General features: G+C 39.5%; 1 protein-coding gene across 4 annotated transcripts in view; it reads left to right on the top strand.

Moving 5' to 3' along the window:
• tasp1 (taspase, threonine aspartase, 1) overlaps positions 1-23,801 on the top strand; it is a 101,385-nt gene that overhangs the window by 25,821 nt on the left and 51,763 nt on the right. For 3 of the 4 annotated variants that reach the window (XR_007248151.2, XM_048536686.2, XM_048536687.2), the window contains 2 exons: positions 12,755-12,834; positions 15,317-15,423. Coding sequence is in view for 3 of the 4 variants with exons in the window: in XM_048536686.2 (XP_048392643.1) it covers positions 12,755-12,834; positions 15,317-15,423 (187 nt within the window). In the remaining variant the exon portion in view is untranslated. The remainder of the gene's footprint in view (positions 1-12,754; positions 12,835-15,316; positions 15,424-23,801) is intronic. The other variant, XM_048536689.2, reaches the window with a different exon arrangement.

Raw genomic sequence — 23,801 nt, forward strand, 5'->3', positions numbered from 1 at the left:
TCTCCCTGTTACAGGAAGGATTTTATTAAGCTGGACAGAGTTCAGAAGAGATTTACCAGGATTTTGCCCAGAGTGGAGGGTTTGAGTTACAAAGCAGAGGTTGAATAGGCCAGGACATGTTTCATTGGTGGGTAGGAGGCTGAGAGATAACCTTACAGAGGTTTATAAAATCATTACAGGTATAGATAAGGTGAATGGCAGGTCTTTTCCCTATGCTGAGGGATTTCAAAACTAAGGGGTACATTTTTAAGGTGAGAAGAGAAAGATTTAAAGATATGAGGGGCAAATGAGTAGGAAAGGTTTGAAGGAACATGAGCTATGTGCAGGCAATGGTGCCGGTTTAGTTTGGCATGGGCACGTTGGACCGAAGTCTGTTGACTGAAGTTGGTCCGTTTCTCTGCTGTATGACTCTGACTGTATATGAGCTGAGATGTAGCCTGAGTTCTGAATAAGAATCACACCGATCTCAAAGTTAACTGTTTTTCTGTCTTCACAGATGCTGCTAGACTGGAGTTTCTCCAACATTCTGTGTTTGTTTTTGATCATTTCGGTTGTGTTATGGATTACTAGTGAACCGGCTCACTTCAGATGGACTAGTGAATAATTTCTAGGACTGCCGGTTGACATATTTAAGCATTCTCAAATTAATATGAGGAGTGCTGGTGAAGGTGAAGTTGAAGTATTTTTTTAAGAATTTTGGTATTGTTCAATCTTGGCCAACAATATGGAATGCTTCTCACAACTTACAGAATATTGCAAAACTGTACAATTCGAGATAACTGCCAATAGTGATTGGATTAAAGACAATGCAGATTATTTTGTGGAAAATCCAATTGTGGGGCAATAAAATTCTCAACAGTGGCAGTTATTTTGAACAAATGAACTTATAATGAAGTGGAGACACCTAATAGATATAATTTTAATTTGCAGAAGTTTGGAAATTTGAATTGAAAAGCTTGAAATGAAATTTTTGCTACAGCCAATGACTGGGAATGGAAATGTGCTATGTGTCTGAGCATTGATAAACTGTTTTCTTTTGGAACCTTAGGGCGGCACGGTGGCTCAGTGGTTAGCACTGCAGCCTCACAGCACCAGGGACCTGGGTTCGAATCCAACCTCTGGCAACTGTCTGTGTCGAGTTTGCACATTCTCCCCATGTCTACGTGGGTTTCCTCCGGGTGCTCCGGTTTCCTCCCACAGTCCAAAGATGTGCAGGCTAGGTGGATTGGCCATGCTAAATTGCCCGTAACGTTCGGGAGTGTGTGGGTTATAGAGGGACAGGTCTGGGTAGGATGCGTCAAGGGGTGGTGTGGACTTGTTGGGCTGAAGGGCCTGTTTCCACACTGTAGGGAATCTATTCTCAAAGAAAACCTAAAACCTCCAGGGAAGACAAAACAACTAGAACTCCCAAATTGCTGAGTTACATTATTGGTCTTAGCAACCTTCAGAGTTGGAGTTTTGCAAGGTACATCATCGATCTTGCTGTTGTGCTTTTCAGACCCTCTTTGTGCATGTTCTGCTAAGCATAGCATGCAGAAGACATGTGTGATATTAGAACATAGAACATTACAGCGCAGTACAGGCCCTCCGCCCTCGATGTTGTGCCGACCTGTCATGCCAATCTGAAGCCCATCTAACCTACACTATTCCATGTACGCCCATATGCTCATCCAGTGGCGACTTAAATGTACCTAAATTTGGCGAATCTACAACCGTTGCAGGCAAAGCATTCCATTCCCTTACTACTCTCTGAGTAAAGAAACTACCTCTGACATCTGTCCTATATCTTTCACCCCTCAATTTAAAGCTATGCCCCCTCGAGCTCGCCGTCACCATCCTAGGAAAAAGGCTCTCCCTATCCACCCTATCTAACCCTCTGATTATTTTATATGTTTCAATTAAGTCACCTCTCCACCTTCTTCTCTCTAATGAAAACAGCCTCAAGTCCCTCAGCCTTTCCTCGTAAGTCCTTCTTACTAGGGAAGCTGTTCGGTGTGGATCAAATAATGCCTTCCCAACAGGAGCTATATCCCACTTTTTTGATTGCTGTTCTTAAATCCAGTACTGTGTATTTTTTTTTAACTTCAGCAGCAGTCGTTGTTGTTAGAAATGGCCACAAGTGCCGAAAGACCCCCAACCACGCCACCCCCACCATCTCACCTCCACCCCTCAAAAATAGTCATCACCACTTTTGACCTGTTTAGCAGCAGGGAGTAGAATATTCCTAAAATCTTGGAATATGATCTCCGTCAGCAACCCCAGAAAGTTAAAACATAGGATCAAGTGAGGATTGCTCAATTCTGCATCTCGTACATGCCAGTTTCCACTCAGTGTAGTATGTTAACTGTGTTCAGGTTTGTAGCCAGATGACCACACTCCACGCTTCCTCAACACAATTAAGTTTCCAGCTCTTCTGAGTTACTGCATTTAGGCCACCAAAGCCACAATGGTCTCCCTAAATTCAAATCAAATTATTCTGCTTATTATATGGGTCTAGAAACCCCTCAAGGCAGGAACTAGTAGGGTTTCTTATAAAAACAAAAGGTTTAGTGATTCCTGCTGCTGCTGCTTCAAATGTCAGCAGAACTCTCCTTGGCAAAAAGAAAAGTTGTGGATATCACCAGACTATGGAGTTTGCATTGAGCAATGACTTGTGTGTCCCCATACCCAGAACTTGATGATGCTTCTACTGAATTTTTTCAATGCTGTGAATTTGGTACTCATAGAACTCCCATAACCCGAAGTCCCTGCAAATGAGACTTAGACATGTCAAAGAAAGACTACCACAACCTTTTGTAAAGCAGTTACCTGTCTGAATTGGAAAAATGACACTTCGTGATTCTCGATGTTTTCACATTGAAAACTTTTTATTCCATCAAGTTAATGGAGTTGCAAGCCAAAAGTCATGTATTGCATGATAGTCATAAACAAAGGGATGACTTTTTCTTAAACAAGAACATGGTGCAAAGCAGTCTGACAGCAGTTCAACGTGAGAAGTTAAATCATTCAATCAAGTGAAAATGTGACTGATGAGAATAAACAGTTCAGTTGTCAGTGCTTCAAGGTTAAAATTGTCTGTGAATTTTGCATAGCGCTGAATTTTAAGATCAGATATCACCAGGGAACAGCCTCTACACTTCTGAAAATCACCTCAAAACATTTCCCAATTATACTTAAGCTTTTGGAATGCATAACGTAAGCCAACAGTTTTGTTGGTCTTAGGATTTATTCGCAAGCCCATCTGAAGTGACCCTGTTCACTGGTAATCTGAACCAGAACTGAATGCTTATCATGATATTAAAATGCGCTAGGCTGCATTATACACAGTACAGAGTATAGCATTAATGTCAAACTATTCCCTCCAGATGGTGAGGGTAAACTACTAGTTTAACAGGCTCAGGTAAATGAACAAAGAAAAAGATCAGAGAGTGTGGTAAGTGAGAGCCAGTGGATTGGATTCAGTGCAACATAAAAAATTGATATGGATTTCTACTAAACTTGAGACTGCATGCAAATTTTTGTATTGCTAAGATAAAATTAATTCCTTTAACTAAAGAGTGAATATGAATTGTAATTTGGTGATTTCACATGGATTTATATGTTAACATTTAATCTTTCACTTGTGTGATCATGATGAGTAGTTTAATTACAATTTATTTTGCATGATTTCAACATTATTGGTGCCTTTGGAATTGCCATTATTGGAATTAAATTTTAAAGGTAATGAATATGAGCATGGGCATTAGAAATAGTTGATAAATCCACAGACTATTACCCATTTTTTTGTGAATCTATCTAATAAAGTTTGTGTTGTAGCAATCTTTTTCTATCATAATTCAATCCGTAAGGACTCCTCTGGAACCATTCTCCAAAGCCACATCCCTTCCCACTTTATGTATTTTCTGTCATTTTTCCCTATCAGTCTTGTCATTCCTGGTGAACGTCTTGTTTTATCCCTTTGTAAAACCCTGTTTTACCTTGTTAAGCAAATGCCTCTTGACCTTCCAAAAATTAATGTTAAAGGGACATTAAGCTTGTTTATTTACCTGCAGTGTATCATTCATGATGTCTGGTACGAATTGAGTACTTACGCCTAATAGTCAATGTTTCTGGTTACATATATGCCTTTCAAGGTTATTTCAAATGGTGCTTCCTTTGGGACAGTGTTGGCAATAGGCTGTAATATTGTTGGGCCACTTCTGTCTCTCTACTTCGAGACTTCAAGGCTTTGTTAAAACAGGAATAACTTTGTAGGACAGCTCCATTAGATCTAAAAGCAAACTAAAGAGATATCATGTCTTCTGTCGAGTTGTTGACAGTAATTGTGGTCTTAATTTTGCTTACTTGCTGCCACATCAGTGATGTGTTATGAATTGCTAATCGTGCTGTGATATTTCATTTTCATCTCTGCCAGTGCTGGCATCTCATGTGGTACAGTGGGATCTTTTTGCAGTAAGTTATTAGTTTGAACTTTGATGACAATTAAATACTCTGTATTTAGTAAAACATTGGCGTTGCTCTTCAAGTTCAAACTGAAGTTTACATTGAGATCCTGTGCTCTTACCTTTTACTCTATAATTAGTGTTAGCTACAACTATTCTCATGAAAGAAATCAGATTATGTAGAATAACCTGTAACTTTTTGATTTACAGCATCATAATCTGAATAAATGTTTGTGGCATTTGAGTGCAGCTTGATTCTTTAGATATAATCCTACAATAAGATGTCATGACGTAACTTTGCTGTCTGCTTTCCATCCTTGGCTGAGTGCACTAAAATCAGTGTTATGGTTTTATTGCACTTGAGTTAAATGTACGCTTATTGTGAAATTCATTTGACATCACAGTTTAGAATATTGCTGTGGAATTGGTAAACTTTTTTTCGTTCCCTCTTCATGAATCAGAACCGAAAAATGTTCAATTTTGGATATTCGTGATTAAATCTTGGTTAAGTGTGCTGTCCAGATAGATTGTGCATGTTTCTGTTGTTTTCTCTTTCTCACCTCCAGTGGAGAGGGTAACACCAGAAGAATGGTGGCAAATTTTGAGTGTTGAGATTCACAAAATATTACAAGCAGCTTTAGATAGATAGTGCCATAAGGAAAATTCATGAATTACTTGATTGTGTTGTGGTGTGTCCCTGAAACACAAAAAGACCAGAGTTGAGACCTTTGGGTCCCAGACTGCAGAAGGATCTTTGAAGAATTAACGATGGCACAGGACAAGTTCTTTAAGATGCTACCTGGTACACAGAAGTAAATCAAATCAAATCAAACAGCAGGAAGAACCTTTACACAGTTATGTACTTTGCCTAGTTTTATTTAAAAATCAAATTGGGGTACATAAATGGTACATTATGACTATGGGAGCAGAATGGGTGCATGATATTGGATATTCATCAACATCAATCAGGGTTAATGATCTGTTTTCTTTGTCAAATTTTCTGTGTAATGTATTAAAGTTCTCTTTGTTCATGGATGTAGTCTGCATTTGTGGCATTTAGTCTTTTTTAGTTGGAGGGAGGAGTAAAATGTAACGAAACCTTCTTTACTCAATTGAATGAGCTGACTGTCATGTTTCACATGTCACATTGGTCTGTTTTACTCTGTTCACAGATACTGATAGATCTATACTTTATATTATGTTTTTTTTAATCTGTGGTAGCATTGCATGTGGTTTGTCATGGATGGACTAAATCAAAAAGTAATATCTTGCAGATGCTAGAAATCTGAACATTCTTGGTGAGAACGGGTTAAATGTTTTGTGCTGGATCCTTTCTCAGAATTTGAAAGGTTGAGTCACTTTTTTGCCCCTCTGTCCCAATGAATGTTTCTTTATTTCCAATTACAGAATGTTTAATGGTTTAGTAAAGGGAGCTTCTGATAAATATTCATTCCATTCGTGGAAAATTTCTTTTGAATTATGCGAGAGTTTTGCACCTTACTGTGCAAACTATGACTGCTAGAGCAGATTACCTTTTGAAAAAGTGTTATAAGCCAATTTTAAACCCAATGGTGCTGCCACTGTTGATTCATTTACTCTCTTCTAATGAGAGGAAAAGAAGTAGTCGATTGTGCTGTTTTTCTATTGGGGAATTCTTTATCGTTATGCAAATAAATTTTAGTAAAAATTTGAAGTTCAGTATCTTTTTTTCTTCCTGGTGTTGTGCCCAACTAGATCCTTATCTGATTTGATCTACTAATTCAAACCTTGCCTCACAGGAGAAAGGGATTTTGATAAAAAAAATTTTATTGGTGATCATTAATAGCTGAAAGAAGTACCATGAGTAATTTAACGATGGGGAAGAAGAAATTGACTAAAGTTATAAGAACACTTATGTAAACTAATCCAAATGTTAGGAGAAAGCTACTTATTGTGTAGTGGTAGTGACTTACCTCTGGGCCAGGATACCTAAGTCAAGTCCCACCTGCTTCAGGGGTGTGTTTTATAACATCTCTGAATGGGTTAATTAGAAAATGTCTGCAAAGGGTCATTTGGCAGTGTGGTATTATCTCTACCTCTGAACCAGAAGGCCCAGGTTCAAATCCCACTTGGACCAGAGGTGTGTCATAGCATCCCTGGACAATTTAATGTTCAAAAATGTTGGGAGGAAGGTGCTTGTGGCACAGGGTAATATCTCTGCCTCTGAGCCAGAAGATCTGGGTTCATGTTCCACCCACTCCAGAGGAGTGTATTAAGATCTCTGAATGGGTAGATATAGAAAATATTTTTTTAAAAATATAGCAGCAGCTGGTTGTTTTGTGGTAAATTCACTGGTTTGGTAATCTAGAATCCCAGGCTAATGATCTGTGGACCTGGGTTCAAGGATCTGGAATTTTAAAAGAAGCCAGCTAATGGTGACCATGTTACAGTTGTCATTATTGTTACAGCCCAACTGGTTCACTAATGGAAGGAAATTTAGAGAAGAAAATCTGCCACCCTAACCGGGTCTGCCTCCATATGACTAGATCCATAGCAATGGGGTTGACTGTCCTTTTTGTTTTGGGGGGAAAAAAAACAATTGGTGTACCTCCTGAGCCAGGAGACCTGGGTTCAAGTCCCACTTACTCCAGAGGTGTGTAATAAACATTGTTGAAAAGGTTGATTAGATAAGACAAAGAATGTTGAGAGAGCAAAAGAAGAATGTTGAGACGATTTGGTGACAATGCACAGCCCTGATAGATGTTACATGTAAATAAACAATAATTAAAAGCATTGGTGATTTTGGACAGGACAACCATTCAGTCATGCATGTAAGCACATCTGGATATTTAAGAAAAAGGTTGTTGGGAGGAAGGTTCTTGTGCTATAATGGTAGTGTCCCTACTGCTGAGCCAGGAGACCTGGATTGTTGTCCCACCTGATCCAGAGCTGTGTAATGATATGTCTGAATAGGTTGATTAGAAAGTATTAAAAATCTTGGGAGGTTCAAGCTTTTGGAGTGCAATGGTAGTGTTCTCCCTCTGAGCCAGGATGACTGGGTTCAAATCCTGCCCATTCCAGAGGGTCCAGACCGCTCCAGAGTTATGTCATAACATCTCTAAATTGATTGATTTTTAGTGAATAAAGAGCTTGGGAGATGATAATTCGAGCTGATCAACTGTCATTCCAATCCCTTATTACTGGGGCCTTCCTTTGAAAATTAACCTTCCCTTTTATTTTGCATGCCTAAGGCTTAATTGTTTGAAGAGGCAGTTTCAGCTTGCATGTGGTTGCTTTTCCATTACATATTACTCACAAAAGACCACTTACTATTTTATGCTTTACGTGTGATGTGTTGCATCAAATAACATGGCAAGCAAATATTTTGTGTTTTCATTGTAATCTAGCTGTTTGTGAATTAATATTGTAGCTCTCTTTTGTTTTAAAATTGAGAACAGATTTTAATGGAGGGCAAATTCACAATAGCTCTTGGAAGCAGGAATTCTGTAAGCCAGCTGATGTCTGTGCTGGACAATTACATATTTGGTACATCTTGATTCTGTCAGAAAGTGTTCAGGCTATATATGATTTGAATTAATTTGAGTTAAACACGCATTTTAGGAGATGAACTTCTAAATAACAATGAGCTTCTAAAGAACGTGATGTCCAGAAACAAGCTATTTTTGTCAGTCATGATCTCACAGAAAATATTTAAAATATAAGCTATCACTGGAATAGTATGTTGGTTATTTTGGTGCAAATCTCAAACATTGAAGGAAGTGGTGACAGGAAATAAATTGGTGTTTTCAAGAGAAGAGTGGGTTTGCTGTGTTGGATGTGGTTCACTAGTTATCCCTTGTTAGTTTCATGTTCAGTTTTGACATCAGCTCTGGAAACCAAATATTTTTCCAATATACCATAACTATTTTTGCTATGAATGACACACTAAACATTTGCGTGTCTTTCATCAAGTTGACTTTGACTTTCTAATCGGAATACTTGGGCTGCAAAGATTTCTCTAGCTGAGGAGAGACTTATATTTCTGTTTTCTGTCCCCAGGGATACCTCCTGGAATCATGGGAAACAGAAATTAAGCATAGTCAAATAAAAAAATCCATTACCAGCTCACTTGGCTGGAAAGATAATGGGAACTGCAGATGCTGGAGATTCCAAGATAATAAAATGTGAGGCTGGATGAACACAGCAGGCCAAGCAGCATCTCAGGAGCACAAAAGCTGACGTTTCGGGCCTAGACCCTTCCAGCTTTTGTGCTCCTGAGATGCTGCTTGGCCTGCTGTGTTCATCCAGCCTCTCATTTTATTATCTTGGCTGGAAAGATGTTAAGGTTATCCATAAATCGCAAAACCTCTTCTAATATTGTTCATTAATCTGCACTGGCTGGTTAGTTTCTGTAAAACCCACTTTACTGGAATGAGCAGAGGCATAGTTCCCAGTGCTCAATTAATTATAGCAATCCTTAGGCCGACTGTCATGTGCAAACCTAAGTTGATACTGGACAAAATAGGTGGAAGCTTTTCTGACTATGAAGTTCTTCTTCAACACCATAACTTTCTATGCAAGAAAAATTAAGAGACTGTTTTCCTCTCAGAATTTTTTTATAGCGTTCCTTTTTAAATGCTGTATCTTCAGCTGTTGAGAATTTTTTTGTTTTTGTTTTTGCAGCTTGTTAAGTTACCACTGTTACTGGCTATATCATTGGCTTAAGTGGAAGTGACCTAGAAGTGCTAGTCTTGATCTCATCAGCAGGAGAAGCCTGGGCAATTTTGGTATCTGATCCATTTTTTTTCCAGTTTTGATTTGATTGAATTGTCAAAGATCAGTGGATAATTCACTGATTTCACAGTAGACTTTTATTTCTCCTCTGAAGAGAGAGACAGATTTTGGCCTTCAAAAAGTTCGAAATTACAGAACACTTTCTTGAACATTGTCTTCTTTCTTTAAAAAAACTACAAATGTGAAAGAGAAGTGTGCTCCATAATTGTAGTGGGACTAAAAGAGCTAAATTGAGAACTGGCTACTTTTAAAGTAAGTTTATATTTTATTGACTACAGAAAACAAAGGCATGGCCTAATTGAGATGCAAAATGATTAAAGGATTTGATAGGATAATAAAAGATACATTTTCTCTGATGAGTCAGTCCTGAACAAGAGTTCATAAACCTTAAAATTGCAGTTAGATTGTCAGGGGTGATATCAGAAGTCACTTATGAAATAGGTCCTAGAAATTGGAACTCTGCTTATTCCTACCCAAAAAAAATACTGAGAGTAAGTTGATTGAAAACTTTAAAACTGAGGATGAAAGATTTGTGTGGTAAGCGTACTAAGAGGTCTGAAACCAAGGTGAGCAAAGGTGAAGTTGGGATATGTATCAGCTGCAATTTTATTGGATGCCAGAATAGGCCCAAGGGGTTGAATGCTGCACTTCCGGTGAGTTGGAATAGATAATTGCAGACCTGTTAGCCTAATATCAGTGAGAAGTAAAACAATGACATTTTCCCCATGAATAGAGCAGCAATTTTATCTGAATAGCTTGATGCAGTAATTATTAGAAGGGGAAGAAGTTGCTTTTTAATAAGATCATTTCCTTTGTTTAGCATTTAGTTAAGCTCGTAACAGTTTTTTTCAATATTTTTAATTTTTTTTTTCCCTAGGTCCTGAAACAACTTCTATCGTAGCCTTCCATCAGTTACATCATCTCTGCAGCTGTAGACTCAAATTTATGTGTGCATGCTTTTTTGAAATGCTTAGTTCCTTGTACTTTGATCGCAACCTGTCAAACCAGTAGTTCTACTGCCTTCACATTTTTAGATCAGACTCCTGCAAACTTATGATTACCTTTGTACACAATGCTTTTCATGAAATATCAGTTACAAGATTTGGATCTATGTCTTACTCTTTCCCTTTCGCTACCAGTGAAATTCCTTAATTCTTCTGTCTTTCTACTAAGTGCCTTGATAACTTTGACACTGATGTTAATCATTTCTCCAATGGCTTAATCTATTTTCTGAATTTTTCGTTTGTAAAGTACTCCTGGATGTATGTTGTTGACACTGTAGAACTACATGTTGATTGTACACATGCTGATGAGCAGTTTGATACTCTCTCCAATCATTTAATAAACTTGCAGCTAGTTGAAGGAAGAGTTTAAAGTCATTCTGTGCTCCATGTTACATATATTCACCAAGTGTGGCATTTCAAATAAACCCAACAGTAGTGGTAATAAGTGTCTGTTTGTACACTACTTTGAAAAAAGCAGTCAACAAATGATCAGTCGTTTATCAATTTGGTTTATTGGTTTTGTTACAAAGGAGACTTGTCAAATTCAAATAACATAGATAACAAAGTGTGGAGCTGGATGAACAGAGCAGGCCAAGCAGCATCTTAGGAGCACAAAAGCTGACGTTTCGGGCCGAGACCCTTCATCAGAAAAGGGGGGTGGGGAGAGGGTTCTGAAATAAATAGGGAGAGAGGGGGAGGTGGACCGAAGATGGATAGAGGAGAAGATAGGTGGAGAGGAAAGTATAGGTAGGGAGGGGATAGGTCAGTCCAGGGAGGACCGGTCAAGGGGGCAGGATGAGGTTAGCAGGTAGGAAATGGAGGTGTGGCTTGAGGCGGGAGGAGGCGATAGGTGAGAGGAAGAATGGGTTAGGAAGGCAGGGATGAGCTGGGCTGGTTTTGGGATGTGGTGGGGGGAGGGGAGATTTTGAAGCTTGTGGAATCCACATTGATACCATTGGGCTGCAGGGTTCCCAAGCGGAATATGAGTTGCTGTTCCTGCAACCTTCGGGTGGCATCATTATGGCACTGCAGGAGGCCCAGGATGGACATGTCATCTAAGGAATGGGAGGGGGACTTAAAATGGTTCGCGACTGGGAGGTGCAGTTGTTTATTGCAAACCGAGCGTAGGTGTTCTGCAAAGCAGTCCCCAAGACTTCGCTTGGTTTCTCCAATGTATAAGAAGCCACAACGGGTACAGCGGATGCAGTGTACCACTCTGGCGGATGTATGGGTGAACATTGGCTTGATGTGGAAAGTCATCTTGGGGCCTGGGTTGGGGGTGTGGGAGGAGGTGTGGGGGCAGGTGTAGCACTTCCTGCGGTTGCAGGGGCAAGTGCCGGGTGTGGTGGGGTTGGAGGGGAGTGTGGAGTGGACAAGGGAGTCCCGGAGAGATTGGTCTCTCTGGAAGGCAGACAAGGGTGGGAGTGGAAAAAAGTGCTACACCTGCCCCCTCACCCCCATCCCAGGCTCCAAGATGGCCTTCCACATCAAGCAGATGTTCACCTGCACATCCGCCAGTGTAGTACACTACATCCGCTGCATCCGTTATGGCTTCTTCTACATTGGGGAAACCAAGCGAAGGCTTGGGGACCGCTTTGCAGAACACCTACGCTCGGTTCGCAGTAAACAACTGCACCTCCCCAGTCGCGAACTATTTTAACTCCCCTTCCCATTCCGTAGACAACATGCCCATCCTGGGCATCCTGCAGAGCCATGATGCCACCCGAAGGTTGCGGAACAACAACTCCTATTCCGCTTGGGAACCCTGCAGTCCAATGGTATCAACGTGGATTTCACAAGCTTCAAAATCTCCCTCCCCCACCGTATCCCAAAACCAGCTCAGCTCGTCCCCGCCTGCCTAACCTGTTCTTCCTCTCGCCTATCTCCTCCTCCCACCTCAAGCCACACCTCCATTTCCTACCGACTAACCTCATGCCGCCCCCTTGACCTGTCCGTCCTCCCCAAACTGACCTATCCCCTCTTTAATTCCCCACCAATACTCCTCTATCCATCTTCGGTCCACCTCCCCCTCTCTCCCTATTTATTTCAGAACTTGCTCCTCATCCCCCATTTCTGATGAACGGTCTAGGCCTGAAACGTCAGCTTTTGTGTTCCTAAGATGCTGCTTGGCCTGCTGTGTTCATCCAGCTCCACAGTTTGTTACCTCCGGATTCTCCAGCATCTGCAGTTGCCATTATCTCTGATTGAAATTCAAATGACATGTTTGTTGTTAATACGTTCCATACATTGTGATGCCCACTGTCTTTGGAAGGCCTCAAGCATAACAGTGAACACTGTGTGCTCACTCTCCAGGGACACTTGGTCAAGGCCATAATCACAAAAGAAAGGCCTGCAGTCCTCCCTCTACTGCCCATTGCCTGGACCTGTTTATTGATATTTACTGACACAAGTTGTTTTCCAATGAGTGTCACTAATTTGTGTACGCTTACCCAGAAATAATACTACTTTTTGATTACAAATTTAGTACATATGTATTATTTTGTTGGAGCTAACAATGTTCTCCCTTTGCTTTAGTTTTTTAGTTGGAGAAGGGGCTTACAAATGGGCAGTGGATCATGGAATTGTACCGTATCCTCCTGACATGATGGCAACAAGTAAGGATTTTTCAGTTTGCTTTCGAATTCTTTTTCCAACAGTCAGAATTGTTTGAGGGGGAGAAAGAATAAAATTTTTCATTCAAATAGAAAATGCATTTAATTTACTATACAATCTTGTCTAATTTTTGGATGTTGATATTGTGGGATTGTAAAGCAAGAGTTTTGCGATGAGAGCTTTCAACATTTAATCCATTACTTTTTATTGCTGTTGTATCGTTCAGTCATTCACAACATCTGGAAGAGTGTGATATTTAGTTTAATTGTTTAATCCTTTACAATAAAAGGTAGCAAAATGATACCTAACCTGTACAATGCAGTTCATGGGGCAAATGTCTATCAAAAGAGCACAACAGAATGCAGAAATAATCATAAGGATTTAATTGGAGGGTAGAAGACCAACACACGAATTCAGTAAATTGCCTTTCTGATGTTGGTCTAAAGGACCGCGCTTGGGAGAATGCAGAACATTCCGAGAAGGGCTTGTAATAGCCAGAAGTTGCACTCAATGTGAGAACTGGTGGCATGGGAACAAAAAAGATCGAGGACCTGCTGTCAGAATTTCAGGAGTGAGGGCAAAAGCTTAAATAATCTTTTAAGATTATTTCAGAGATAGTAGGAATTGCAGATGCTGGAGAATCAAAGATAACACCAGTGTGAAGCTGGATGAACACAACAGGCCAAGCAGCATCAGAGGAGCAGGAAGGCTGACGTTTCGGGCCTAGACCCTTCTCCAGAATGCCCCATTTCTGAAGAAGGGTCTAGGCCCGAAACATCAGCCTTCCTGCTCCTCTGATGCTTGGCCTGCTGTGTTCATTCAGCTCTACACCATGTTACCTACAAGATTGTTCCTGTTTCTGCACAAGACCGAGTACTCAGGTTGTAGGGTAAAACAGGTTTAATGCATAGCGCAGGAGGAAGGGCTTCAGATTTCTTGGATATTGGACTCAGTTCTGAAGCTGAAGGGATCTGTTATATTGCATATGAATAAAGCTGGGCTCAAAGCTTTGTGACTTGTACTGAAGGGAGGTTTGAGGCAAATTATCGGGGGAATGGAAATGTTTGGAGAGGAGAAAGATGATACATGGCAGACTGGGAAAGGCAGTTGGTACTAGAGTAAATAGCTTGAAAATAGCAATCTAAGATGGATTTGAAATGTTTGCCCATAAATGTGCAGAAATAGTAAGTAGGTTAGTGAGCTGTCAGCACAAAGGACTATGAGCAAGTGGCAGTAATGGAGATCTGATTTAACAAAATAGAATGTTGTGAACTTAATTTTCATGGTTGTAAGTTACTGAGGAAAGGTGGGTAGATTTTGTTTTTTAAAATTTGACAGTAGATTTAGCAATATTGTTTGAAAAGGTGTGATAGCACAGGTGAAGGTTAATGTAGTTAAGGACCAAAGAAAAATTCTGTTCGATTACAATTAAGGAACCATTATTCTTTAGTTTACGCACTATAGCCACCTGGGAAGGAGATGCTTGTAAAATTTGCACACAACCTGTGCATGTATTCCATGTTTTTGCCTGGAGACAATGAATTAGAACAGAATTGTAAAACTTGCAGCAGAAGATAGAGGTGACTTAAAGCATAGTGCTTATGCCAATCCTCCGATCGTGCTTTTTATACATTGATTCTCTTCCTGAACCTGTTATCCTCTGATATCATTGATCTTGTTTTTTCAACAAGCTTGTTTGGGGTCTCTTTCAAAATTTTAATAAACAAGTTTAGCTTAATGACCTTGCATTTCAAGATTTATTTAGTTGTGTGGGGTTTTGAGTAGAATATTAATATGTCTTCTAACGGGACAATGAAAATGTGGACCAAAAATCAAAGGACATGAATTTGTGTACAGGTAGCTTAAAATGGCTGGTAACGAACTTGCAGTTTCTTTCACACCCCATTAGATTTATTTGTAAAAGAACATCAGTCTGAGTGTCAAGCAGGTTCTTCATTTTTAAAAATTTTAGAAACGATGTAATGACACTTGGACAAACAACGTGCACATGCACCCTCTCTTCTCTCTACCATCACCCCTCTCCACCGTCCCCCCGGGGGAAAAAAAAAGCTTTCCGTCTTAGCCAGATAGGTATCAAGATCAAGAATCCTGCCTTCAGTATGAAGTGAGATCCCATTTTTCCTTTTTGCCTTTCTTTTGGATAGCTTGCAACCAAGCAGGCACTAGGGATCTGTTGAGTGTTTTCTGCTTTGTGTCACTCAGTTTTGCATCAGAAGCTGAGTTTACTAGCCAAGCCATGTGTGAGAAATGCTGCTAAATCTTTGTGACCTCCTGGCAGACCCATTTAGAATTGTTGATGCTTTTCTTTGTCTAAGTTCATTATTATTAAAATCTGAACCAAGTACAAAACACTACTTCCATTTAATGGATATTATTGGCTTTTGTGAGTAATAGTTATTCACATATTACATCTAGAGCACAAAAGTTTAATATAAATAGTGTCTTATTTTTAATCCTATTTAGAGTTCAGCTTATCTGCATTTAGGAAAAACAGACGAAAGCTGGAGCTTGCAGAGAAGGTGGAAACAGAAATGATTCAGACAAAGAAGAGAAGAGAAGTGTCTGAAAACGTTAGTGCTTCTTTTTTAACCATAAGATTAAGAACAGAAAAGTCTTTAAGTAGTCCTCAATCACATCATGTATAATTGGAGTGGCTCTTCTCTTTTTGTCCCTTTTTTCAGTATATTAGTTCAAAAGTGACCGCGTTAGATGGCAAGGACAGGGTTCCATTCCAAGCTCGTGTAATGCTACCAGGATTTTCTGGATGCAGCATTTCCCACCCTTAAGTTACTTAAGGGCCTCAACTGGTGTGTGAGCAGATTGGCTGCCCTAAGTTTCATCCACCTCACATAAAATTTGAGACAGTTCAGAAGCTGGCAGGTCTGCAAACCGCCAGCAACGGATGGCAAAATTCGGTCTGGTTTGAGCCAGCTGTTTGAGGGATGCACAATTGGCTTCGATGGTTTTCCCTCTTTTGCTCATGAGGCATGCATAACTTGTACAAAAACAAAGTGCTGGAAAAGATTTCTGTTTTTGTTTCAGATGTCTAGCATCTGCAGTTCATTGTTTTATTTATGTATGCAGAACTGGGACTCTGAATAACATTTCCCATAGCGCAATAACTGAGTAGAAGCATTGGAACATGTTGGTGAGTGGCAGTGGGCACAAACTCTCTATCCATCAATAAATTGTCCACTCAGTTTGGGTGCAGTGCATTTGGAAGCCAAAGGTAAACAAACAATTTGTAAATAAAATTGGAAACTGTTTCCAGATTCACTTTCATCTATTGTTTGAAATAATTATTTTGAAAGATGTAATCTTGGACTGCATATTGATCAGTAATTTTAACTCAGTTAGCAACAATGGATAATGATATATGTCTTGGAAAATGCCCATTTTTTTTGTTTGTGCGTGCAACTCAGTACTACATTGAAGAGTCTACAATATTACACTTTGTCCTGCCATTCTGTCCTGATTTTAAAAAAAAATTGTTGTGATGGTTCAAATTCATATCATCCATAAATTTGTCTACGGTAATAGATTTGATCAGTTGGATTATTCAGCCAATCATATCAACAACAAGTAACCAGCACAAAACAAAATAGTGAATTGTTCAGTTATTTTGTAAAGTTTGCCATCATGAACTGGCCATGACACAAAACAACTAAGATGACGACTCAAAAAAAAGTCTTCAAATTTGTGTGATGGCCCCATACCTTTTGGAACGCTCTTCTTGAAACATAATGGCTCAAATGTTCTGGTCAATGACAGAACCTGGTTTCTAATGTTGACCTGATCAAAGGAAATTTGACCATTTGCTTTCCTGCATTGTATTTTCTTATCAGTCAGTTTATCACATGATTTCTTCGGGATGGGGGAGGTTTGGCGGTGATTGGAGACCAGCCAAGAGAATCTGTGCAGAATCCATGTACCTGTTTATGACATTGGCTACTGTGTTACAGTAAGACACAGTTCATGTGTTCCAAACCGCAATGTGTTAGTTAGAGCGTGAATCACTGGGTTTGAGATAAGTGGGCAAAGGGTATGGTGCCGGCTAGGTAGGTGGATAAGTTGGTGAGGTTGGGTTTGCAGTGTAAGGTCAGAGAGTCAGGAAGAATGGAAGGTGTGGTTCTAGAGGGCTTACAGTGGATTCAGTTGTATTGTTGAGAAGTTAAAATAGATTAACATTTGTTCTAATATTGTCTAGATAAGTAAGTCTAAACCCTTTTCCAGAACATTCCAGACACCGTTTTATTGCCCATAAGAAGTTTAAATTTCCTGAGAAATTCTTATGTCAAAATTTGGAGGGGATCTGGTGGGTAACTTTGTGGGGTACTTCTGGTCTCTGACTCTGGAGACTGGAAGATCTGGGCTAATATTTATAACCTCAATTTGTAGAAAGCTCTCAAAAGTAGATAGAAACTTAGCTATGAATTCTGGTTTTTACTTAGGAAACTTCTGAAACATGTGTGCTGCACTTAAGCCTAATTTTTTAAGAAGCTGTTATAGATTATCATATGGGTTTTGTCCCAGTGCTTTTGCTTAATGCCCGTGTGAGAGATTCAGTTTTTAATACTTTATGGATTGACTGCCCTTCTTATGCACTGGAGCCTACCTTTTATAAGTGTATAAGGAAACATCATGTGGCAAAGAGCTAATATTTATCATTGACCATGCTATGCCATGTTGTAACCAGAATAACAAAAATGATGGAAATAGCAACAGTGAATACATTTTTCAAGATAATAAAATGGTCAAGCTTTAGGATTGAAGTCTTGGGCAAAACTCCACCCCACTGCTAATACGTACATTGCAACATGAGTCAAGTTTGAATGTCAATTCCAGAAATGGAAGGAAATATAAAATGTTGGAAGAAGTCTGCAGTATATGTTCCGGACAAAAAGAATTCGAGACCTGTTGGTCTATCAGTTCAAAGACACGTTGAAGGACGTTTTGGATTGTTTTTTAATGAGTATGTCAGCAGCCAATCAGAATTTACTGATTATATAAACCATGTATGTTTTGAACCTCTCAGAACAAAGCACTATTGATAATCTGGCCATTTAGGGGTATATTGCATGCATCTGCAAACTTGTGCTTTGATGTTTGCTAGAAACTGAACCTATTCCAGTCTGATAGTCATGGTTTGGAATCTACCCATTACCCTTCAAAGGGCCCATAATTTGATTAGGAGCTAGAACCAAGCTCTTTACCCTGGCTAGCTACAGATCAAAGCACCTGCTGGAACTTGCAGACAGCTAGGCTTTGGCATCCATTTTGAACTTTAATAAGGAAACGGACGCCATCCTCGTCCTAGTTACTTCTGAAATACATAAACAGTGTGTGTAGCTTAATTTGGTTTACATTTTCAAATTTCAGAATCATACCAGCATGAGATTTAATTGTATCTGCCTTTGCTGAGTTTACAGTTCTGTTTAGTTCATACACTGTCATAGTTCTGGTCGATGCCAAATATAACCATTCTTTTGGGGTGTCTGCTGCCTTTGTGGCCAATAAGGATCATTTGTGGCTGATACAAAAAATTGCATTTTGAAAATAATTCTGGCTTGTGCCATCTCAATAAACCTCCAGCATCTGTACCTGAAGAATTTATTCCATCATTTAGGAATCCAAGATTTGGACATTTCACTGCTTTTTGAACATACTTTGTCTTTTTATAAAAGCACTTGAATTTTTTTGATCGCCAGTAGGTAATTTCGTTCCTGTTAGCTTCTGAGCTTTAGCACTCAGAACCCTTTTTATTCTGTGAGAACAACAGTAGTAAAAATGCACTGAAATAAATTCCAACATCTGCAAAACAGGGATTGGATGGATCAGCTGGAGCTGCTGCTTATAATTGATGTCCGGTGGCCTCTGCTGCCAGACATACGTGTACAGTTGCTGGCTCAGGCTTCGTTGTGTTACTTTAGCTGCTCTGTAACAAATGGCACTCGGGTATACAACTTCACCCATGCAGTGACATGACCAACATCCCTCACTGCTTTCAGAATTAGGAGTTGAAGCAGTTGGGACTGCCGAACAATCCATACTTCACTTGCTCTCAACTCCTGCGAGAATTTGTTGTGTATGGAACTCATGATTATGACCTTCTTGAAATTTTCAAAATGTCTGTTAATGCATAAAAGCCATGCTGATCTCCCACGGTAGGCGAATCACTGCTGCATGTTACTGTTTGCACGATGGAGATTGAGGAAGAGGTAGATGTCTCTAACTTAATCCATGAGACCTTCCAGACAGTGAATTGGGCAGTTTTATGTGGAAATAACTAAAGTCATGCATATCACAGCAATTCGGTAGATAAGTTAGTTCTTTCACATCTATGCATGTGAATATATCTCCACACATTTTCTTGTCTGTATTTTCGCATACGTTTTTATGGTATTGATTGAAAATAGATAAAAATTGCGGTAATCTTGAACTAATTTGGTTCTTTTGTTCGTGCGTTTTTGTTACCAAAATCACTACGTGAATCACTATTTAATTTCCAAACTTTTATTTGGGAACTTCCTCATGAGTTATAATTCTTTCAGTAAGTCTCTGTTTCAGCCTTGGAATCTAGAAACTACCATGATTTCTAAATTTAAGTTTTAAAATTATAAATTTTGTTTCACCACACTGGCTCTTTCCTCTTCTTTACTACATTTGGTGTCTGTAATTATGGGGCATAGTATGTGGCATAACCATATTTTTTCTGGAAGATGGCCTAACTTGAGACATTTTACATTTGATAAATCAATTCTAGGTGTGACTGTCTATCATATGGTTTTCTAATGAAGAGGGATGGCATTTGCCTTCAGACTATATCAGGAAGTTCTGATTAAAATTTTTGTTTAGGGTTTTTATAAAACCCAGATGATGCTTAGACAAGTGCATGCAGTGGTTTTATTATGCTGGCTTGAGTCTTTTGTGCTAATATTGATGGGTGCACAAGCTTGCATGTCTTTGAGGCAGCTTTCCAAAACGATCATTATTGTTATAATAGAACACAATCCTTATACTTAAAACAAAACCTAAATAAAAGCAAGAGTCGGCCATTCAGTGAGATAAAAGCTGATCTACTTTAATAATGTTCATTGTACCATCCCATATCCCTTGATGTTTTTAATTTGCAAAAATATCGATCTCCATCTTGAATATATTTAACAGTTGAGTTTTCACAGCCCTGTTTCACATGTTCACTGTCCTCTGAGTGAAGCAGTTTCTGTATATTTGGGCGCTGCATGGATTGTAAGTCTGCTTGTAAGAGACTCTTATCACCTTTCATTCTTCCAAACTCCAGAAAATATAGATCCTATATTTAATCTTATGCTCAAAGGATAATCCCTCCATTCCAAGAATTAGTTTGAACCTTTGTTGCCCTTTATGGCAAGCATATCTTTTTTTGAATAAGGAAACCAAAACTCCTCTCAGTATTCAAGATGTGGCCCTAATGGGACCCTATTTAACTGCAGAAAGACATCTTTACTCCTATATTTCAGTTCTCTTGGAATAAAGGGCAATATGCTATTTGTGGTCATACCTGCAGGTTATCTTTCAGAGGCTCATGAATAAGGACAACCAAATCCCTTTGATATTTAACATATCCCAGCCCCTCCTTTCAGAAGTACACCATATTTCTGCTTTCAGAAGCATGATATTCCAACTGTTCTACCCACTCGCTTAGGCTGAAATATGGTGCTATTATAGTTAAGGTTAAATACCTTTTTGTACCTGTCAACATCCAATATCATCAACCTTACTCCAAATAGTATGCCGTCAGTTTCTGCCAACAGTAAGATAGTGAGCAGACCCCATTTAAAAAAAACGCTGTGATGTTGGCTGGCTTTTTAAATAGCTTACCATTGCTGCTTATCTAATTTTATGATTTTAAGAATAACCTGGTTTTATTTCCTAAATAGATATATGCTCACAGTTGCATTTGTGGTTTGATGTTTTGTTGATATGAGATCAGCAGCAAATGAAACACCAAAATTTCCAGTCACAATTTGTTGAAATTTGAAGTTTCAATCGTTTTAAAGCCAGTCCAAGTAATTCTCTTCCTTATTCTAGTAATTAAAGTCTCAAGTTAATTTTAGAAGCTTCATAGAATTAGACAGTACAGAAGGGTGCCCTTCAGCCTATCTGATGTACCATCTCTTTGAAAGTGCACTTCAAAAGTCCCTCCTCCATAAGTTTTTGGCTAAAAGTCACAGTTGAAAGAGTTGCACAACAGAAGCTCCATTTTAAGAAACTGTTGTGACATGCTTGAGATGTTCTGAAGTGCTGTTTTCCTTTCTCTAATGTTATGTCATGGCTGCTGAGGCATGAACTCCTATCGTCATATGCTGCGTTCACAAGTTGCCACTCTGATCTGCACTTTGACGGTTCTGGGAAAGACTACTGGTTGGCAATGTTAACAGCAACTGTTTGCCGTACTATAGTTGATACTTGTAGTTTATTTTGTTTTTCCTGAAAGCTGACTTCTGTTGTGCAAAGTCCAACTTAATTTTCTTTGCTGAATCCTCCTGATCCAGGAACCAGAGTATAAACTCTGAATTTTCTGATGTCTAGATAGGTGACAATGAATAATCTGAGCATTTGTTAATTTATAAAAAAAAATGCAAGCTAGAATATAGACCGTGACTTCATGGAATAAGTAAAACAACTATTTTGTATGGAAAAGCTTTTAGTTTTGTCTGCTGTCCTAACTTAGGGATGTACGACATGGGAACACAATTCAGTCCAACCTGTCTGTGCCAACCAGATGTCCTAAATAAATCTAGTCTCATTCCCAGCATTTGGACCATATCATTCTAGGTCATCCAATTTATATACTTATCCAGATGCCTTTTTAAATTTCATAATTGTACCAGCCTCTTCCTCCACCTCTGGCAGCTTATTCCATATGTGCACCACCTTCTGCATGGAAAAGTTGCCCCTTAGGTCCCGTTTAAATTTTTCCCCTCTCACCTTAAATCTACGCTCTCTCGTTTTGGATTCTTTCTCTCTTCCCCCCCACCCCCCCCCAAAAAAAAAGGCAAAAACCTTGTCTACTTACCCTATCCATGCCCCTCATGATTTTGTATACCCCTATAAGGTCATCCTTCAGCCTCTGATGCTCCAGGGAACATAGCCCCACCCTATTCAACCTCTGCCTATAGCTCAAACCCTCCAACCCCAGCAACATCCTTATAAATCTTTTCTGGACCCTTTCAAGTTTCACATCATCCTTCCTATAGCAGGGAGACAAGAATTGCACACAGTGTTCCAAAAGTGGCTTTTCCAATGTCCTGTACGGCTGCAGCATGACCTCCTAACTCCTATACTCAATGCACTCACAATTAAATTTATTTGAAAACACAAGCTTTCGGAGCCTCATTCCTTCCCCAGGTGTTAGTGAGAGAGTAGTATCAGATAGAGAATTTATAAGAAGATGATCAAAGGATCACACAACTGATGAGGATGTATTAGACAACCTAAGAATCTGTTAAATCTTTTAATCAATTAGAAGGATTTAATTGATTAATATATATGTGTAAATGCCAAATTTCCTTCAAAGTCACTGTTCTGAGACAACTAAAGGTTTTCAGTATAAAGAAGAGGAGACATTTCAGCTTTGACAGTGCTTGTTAGGTGTGAGGCCTTGTTTAGAATCTGTTTGTGTTTTGGTTGGGAGTGAGACTGGTTTTATTTCTAAAGTAGGAACTTGTAAAACACCACATTGTCTATAAATTGTGTGTGCAGTTGCACTGCATTGATGCATGGGTCTGTGTTTGGACAAGGAAGGGGGGAGGGGGTGTGTGTGTGTGTGTGTTTAAATATACGTATTAATAGATTAGAACCTTCTGACTGAAGATTTGAAAAATTCTTAGGCTTGTTTAGTACATCCTCATCAGTGGTGTGACCGTTTAATCTTTTCCTGATAAATTCTATGTCTGATACTACCTCTCCATCTAACACCTGAAGAAGGAGTGAGGCTTTGAAAGCTTGTGTTTTCAAATAAACCTGTTGGACTATAACCTGGTGTCGTGTGACTTCTGACCTTTTCCACCCCAGCCCAAAACTGGCACCTCTACCTCCTGATCAATAAAAGCAAGCATGCCAAATGCCTCCTTCACTATCCTATCCATCTGCAACTCCACTTTCAAGGAACTATGAACCTGTACTTCAAGGTCTCATTGCTCAGCAAAACTCCCCAGTACCTTACCTCTAAGTGTATAAGTCCTGTCCTGATTTGCCTTTCCAAAATGCAGCACCTCACATTTACATAAATTAAACTCCATCTATCACTCCTCAGCCCATTGGCCCATCTGATCAAGATCCCATTGTACTGAGGTAACCTTCTTTTCTGTCCACTACGCTTACAATTTTGGTGTCATCTGCAGACTTACTAGGCATACCTCATATGTTCACATCCAAATTCTTTATATAAATGACAAAGCAGTGGACCCAGCACTGATCTTTGTGGCACCCTGCTGGTCACAGACCTCCTGTCTGAAAAGCAACTCTCCACCACCATCTCTGCCTTCTACCTTTAAGCCAGCTCTCTATCCAAATAGCTAATTCTCCTTGTATTCCATGTGATCTAACCTTGCTAACCAGTTTACCATGAGGAACCTTGTTGAGCACCTTACAGGAGTCCATATGGATCATGTCCACCGCTCTGCCCTCATCAGTCATCTTCATTACTTCTTCAAAAAACCCAATCAAGTTAGTGAGACATGACTTCCCATGCACAAAGCCACGTTGACTATCCCTAATCAAGCGCATGTAAACCCTGTCCCTCAGGGTTCCTTTCAACAACTGACCCACCAGTGATGTCAGGCTCACAGGTCTATAGCTGCCTGGCTTTTCCTCAACACCTTTCTTAAATTGTGGCACCATGTTAGCGAGTCTTCTGGCACCTCACCTGTGGCTATCGATGATACGAATATCTCAGCAAAAGGCT

This window comes from Stegostoma tigrinum, chromosome 9 (assembly GCF_030684315.1).
Source record: "Stegostoma tigrinum isolate sSteTig4 chromosome 9, sSteTig4.hap1, whole genome shotgun sequence".
Taxonomy (NCBI): domain Eukaryota; kingdom Metazoa; phylum Chordata; class Chondrichthyes; order Orectolobiformes; family Stegostomatidae; genus Stegostoma; species Stegostoma tigrinum.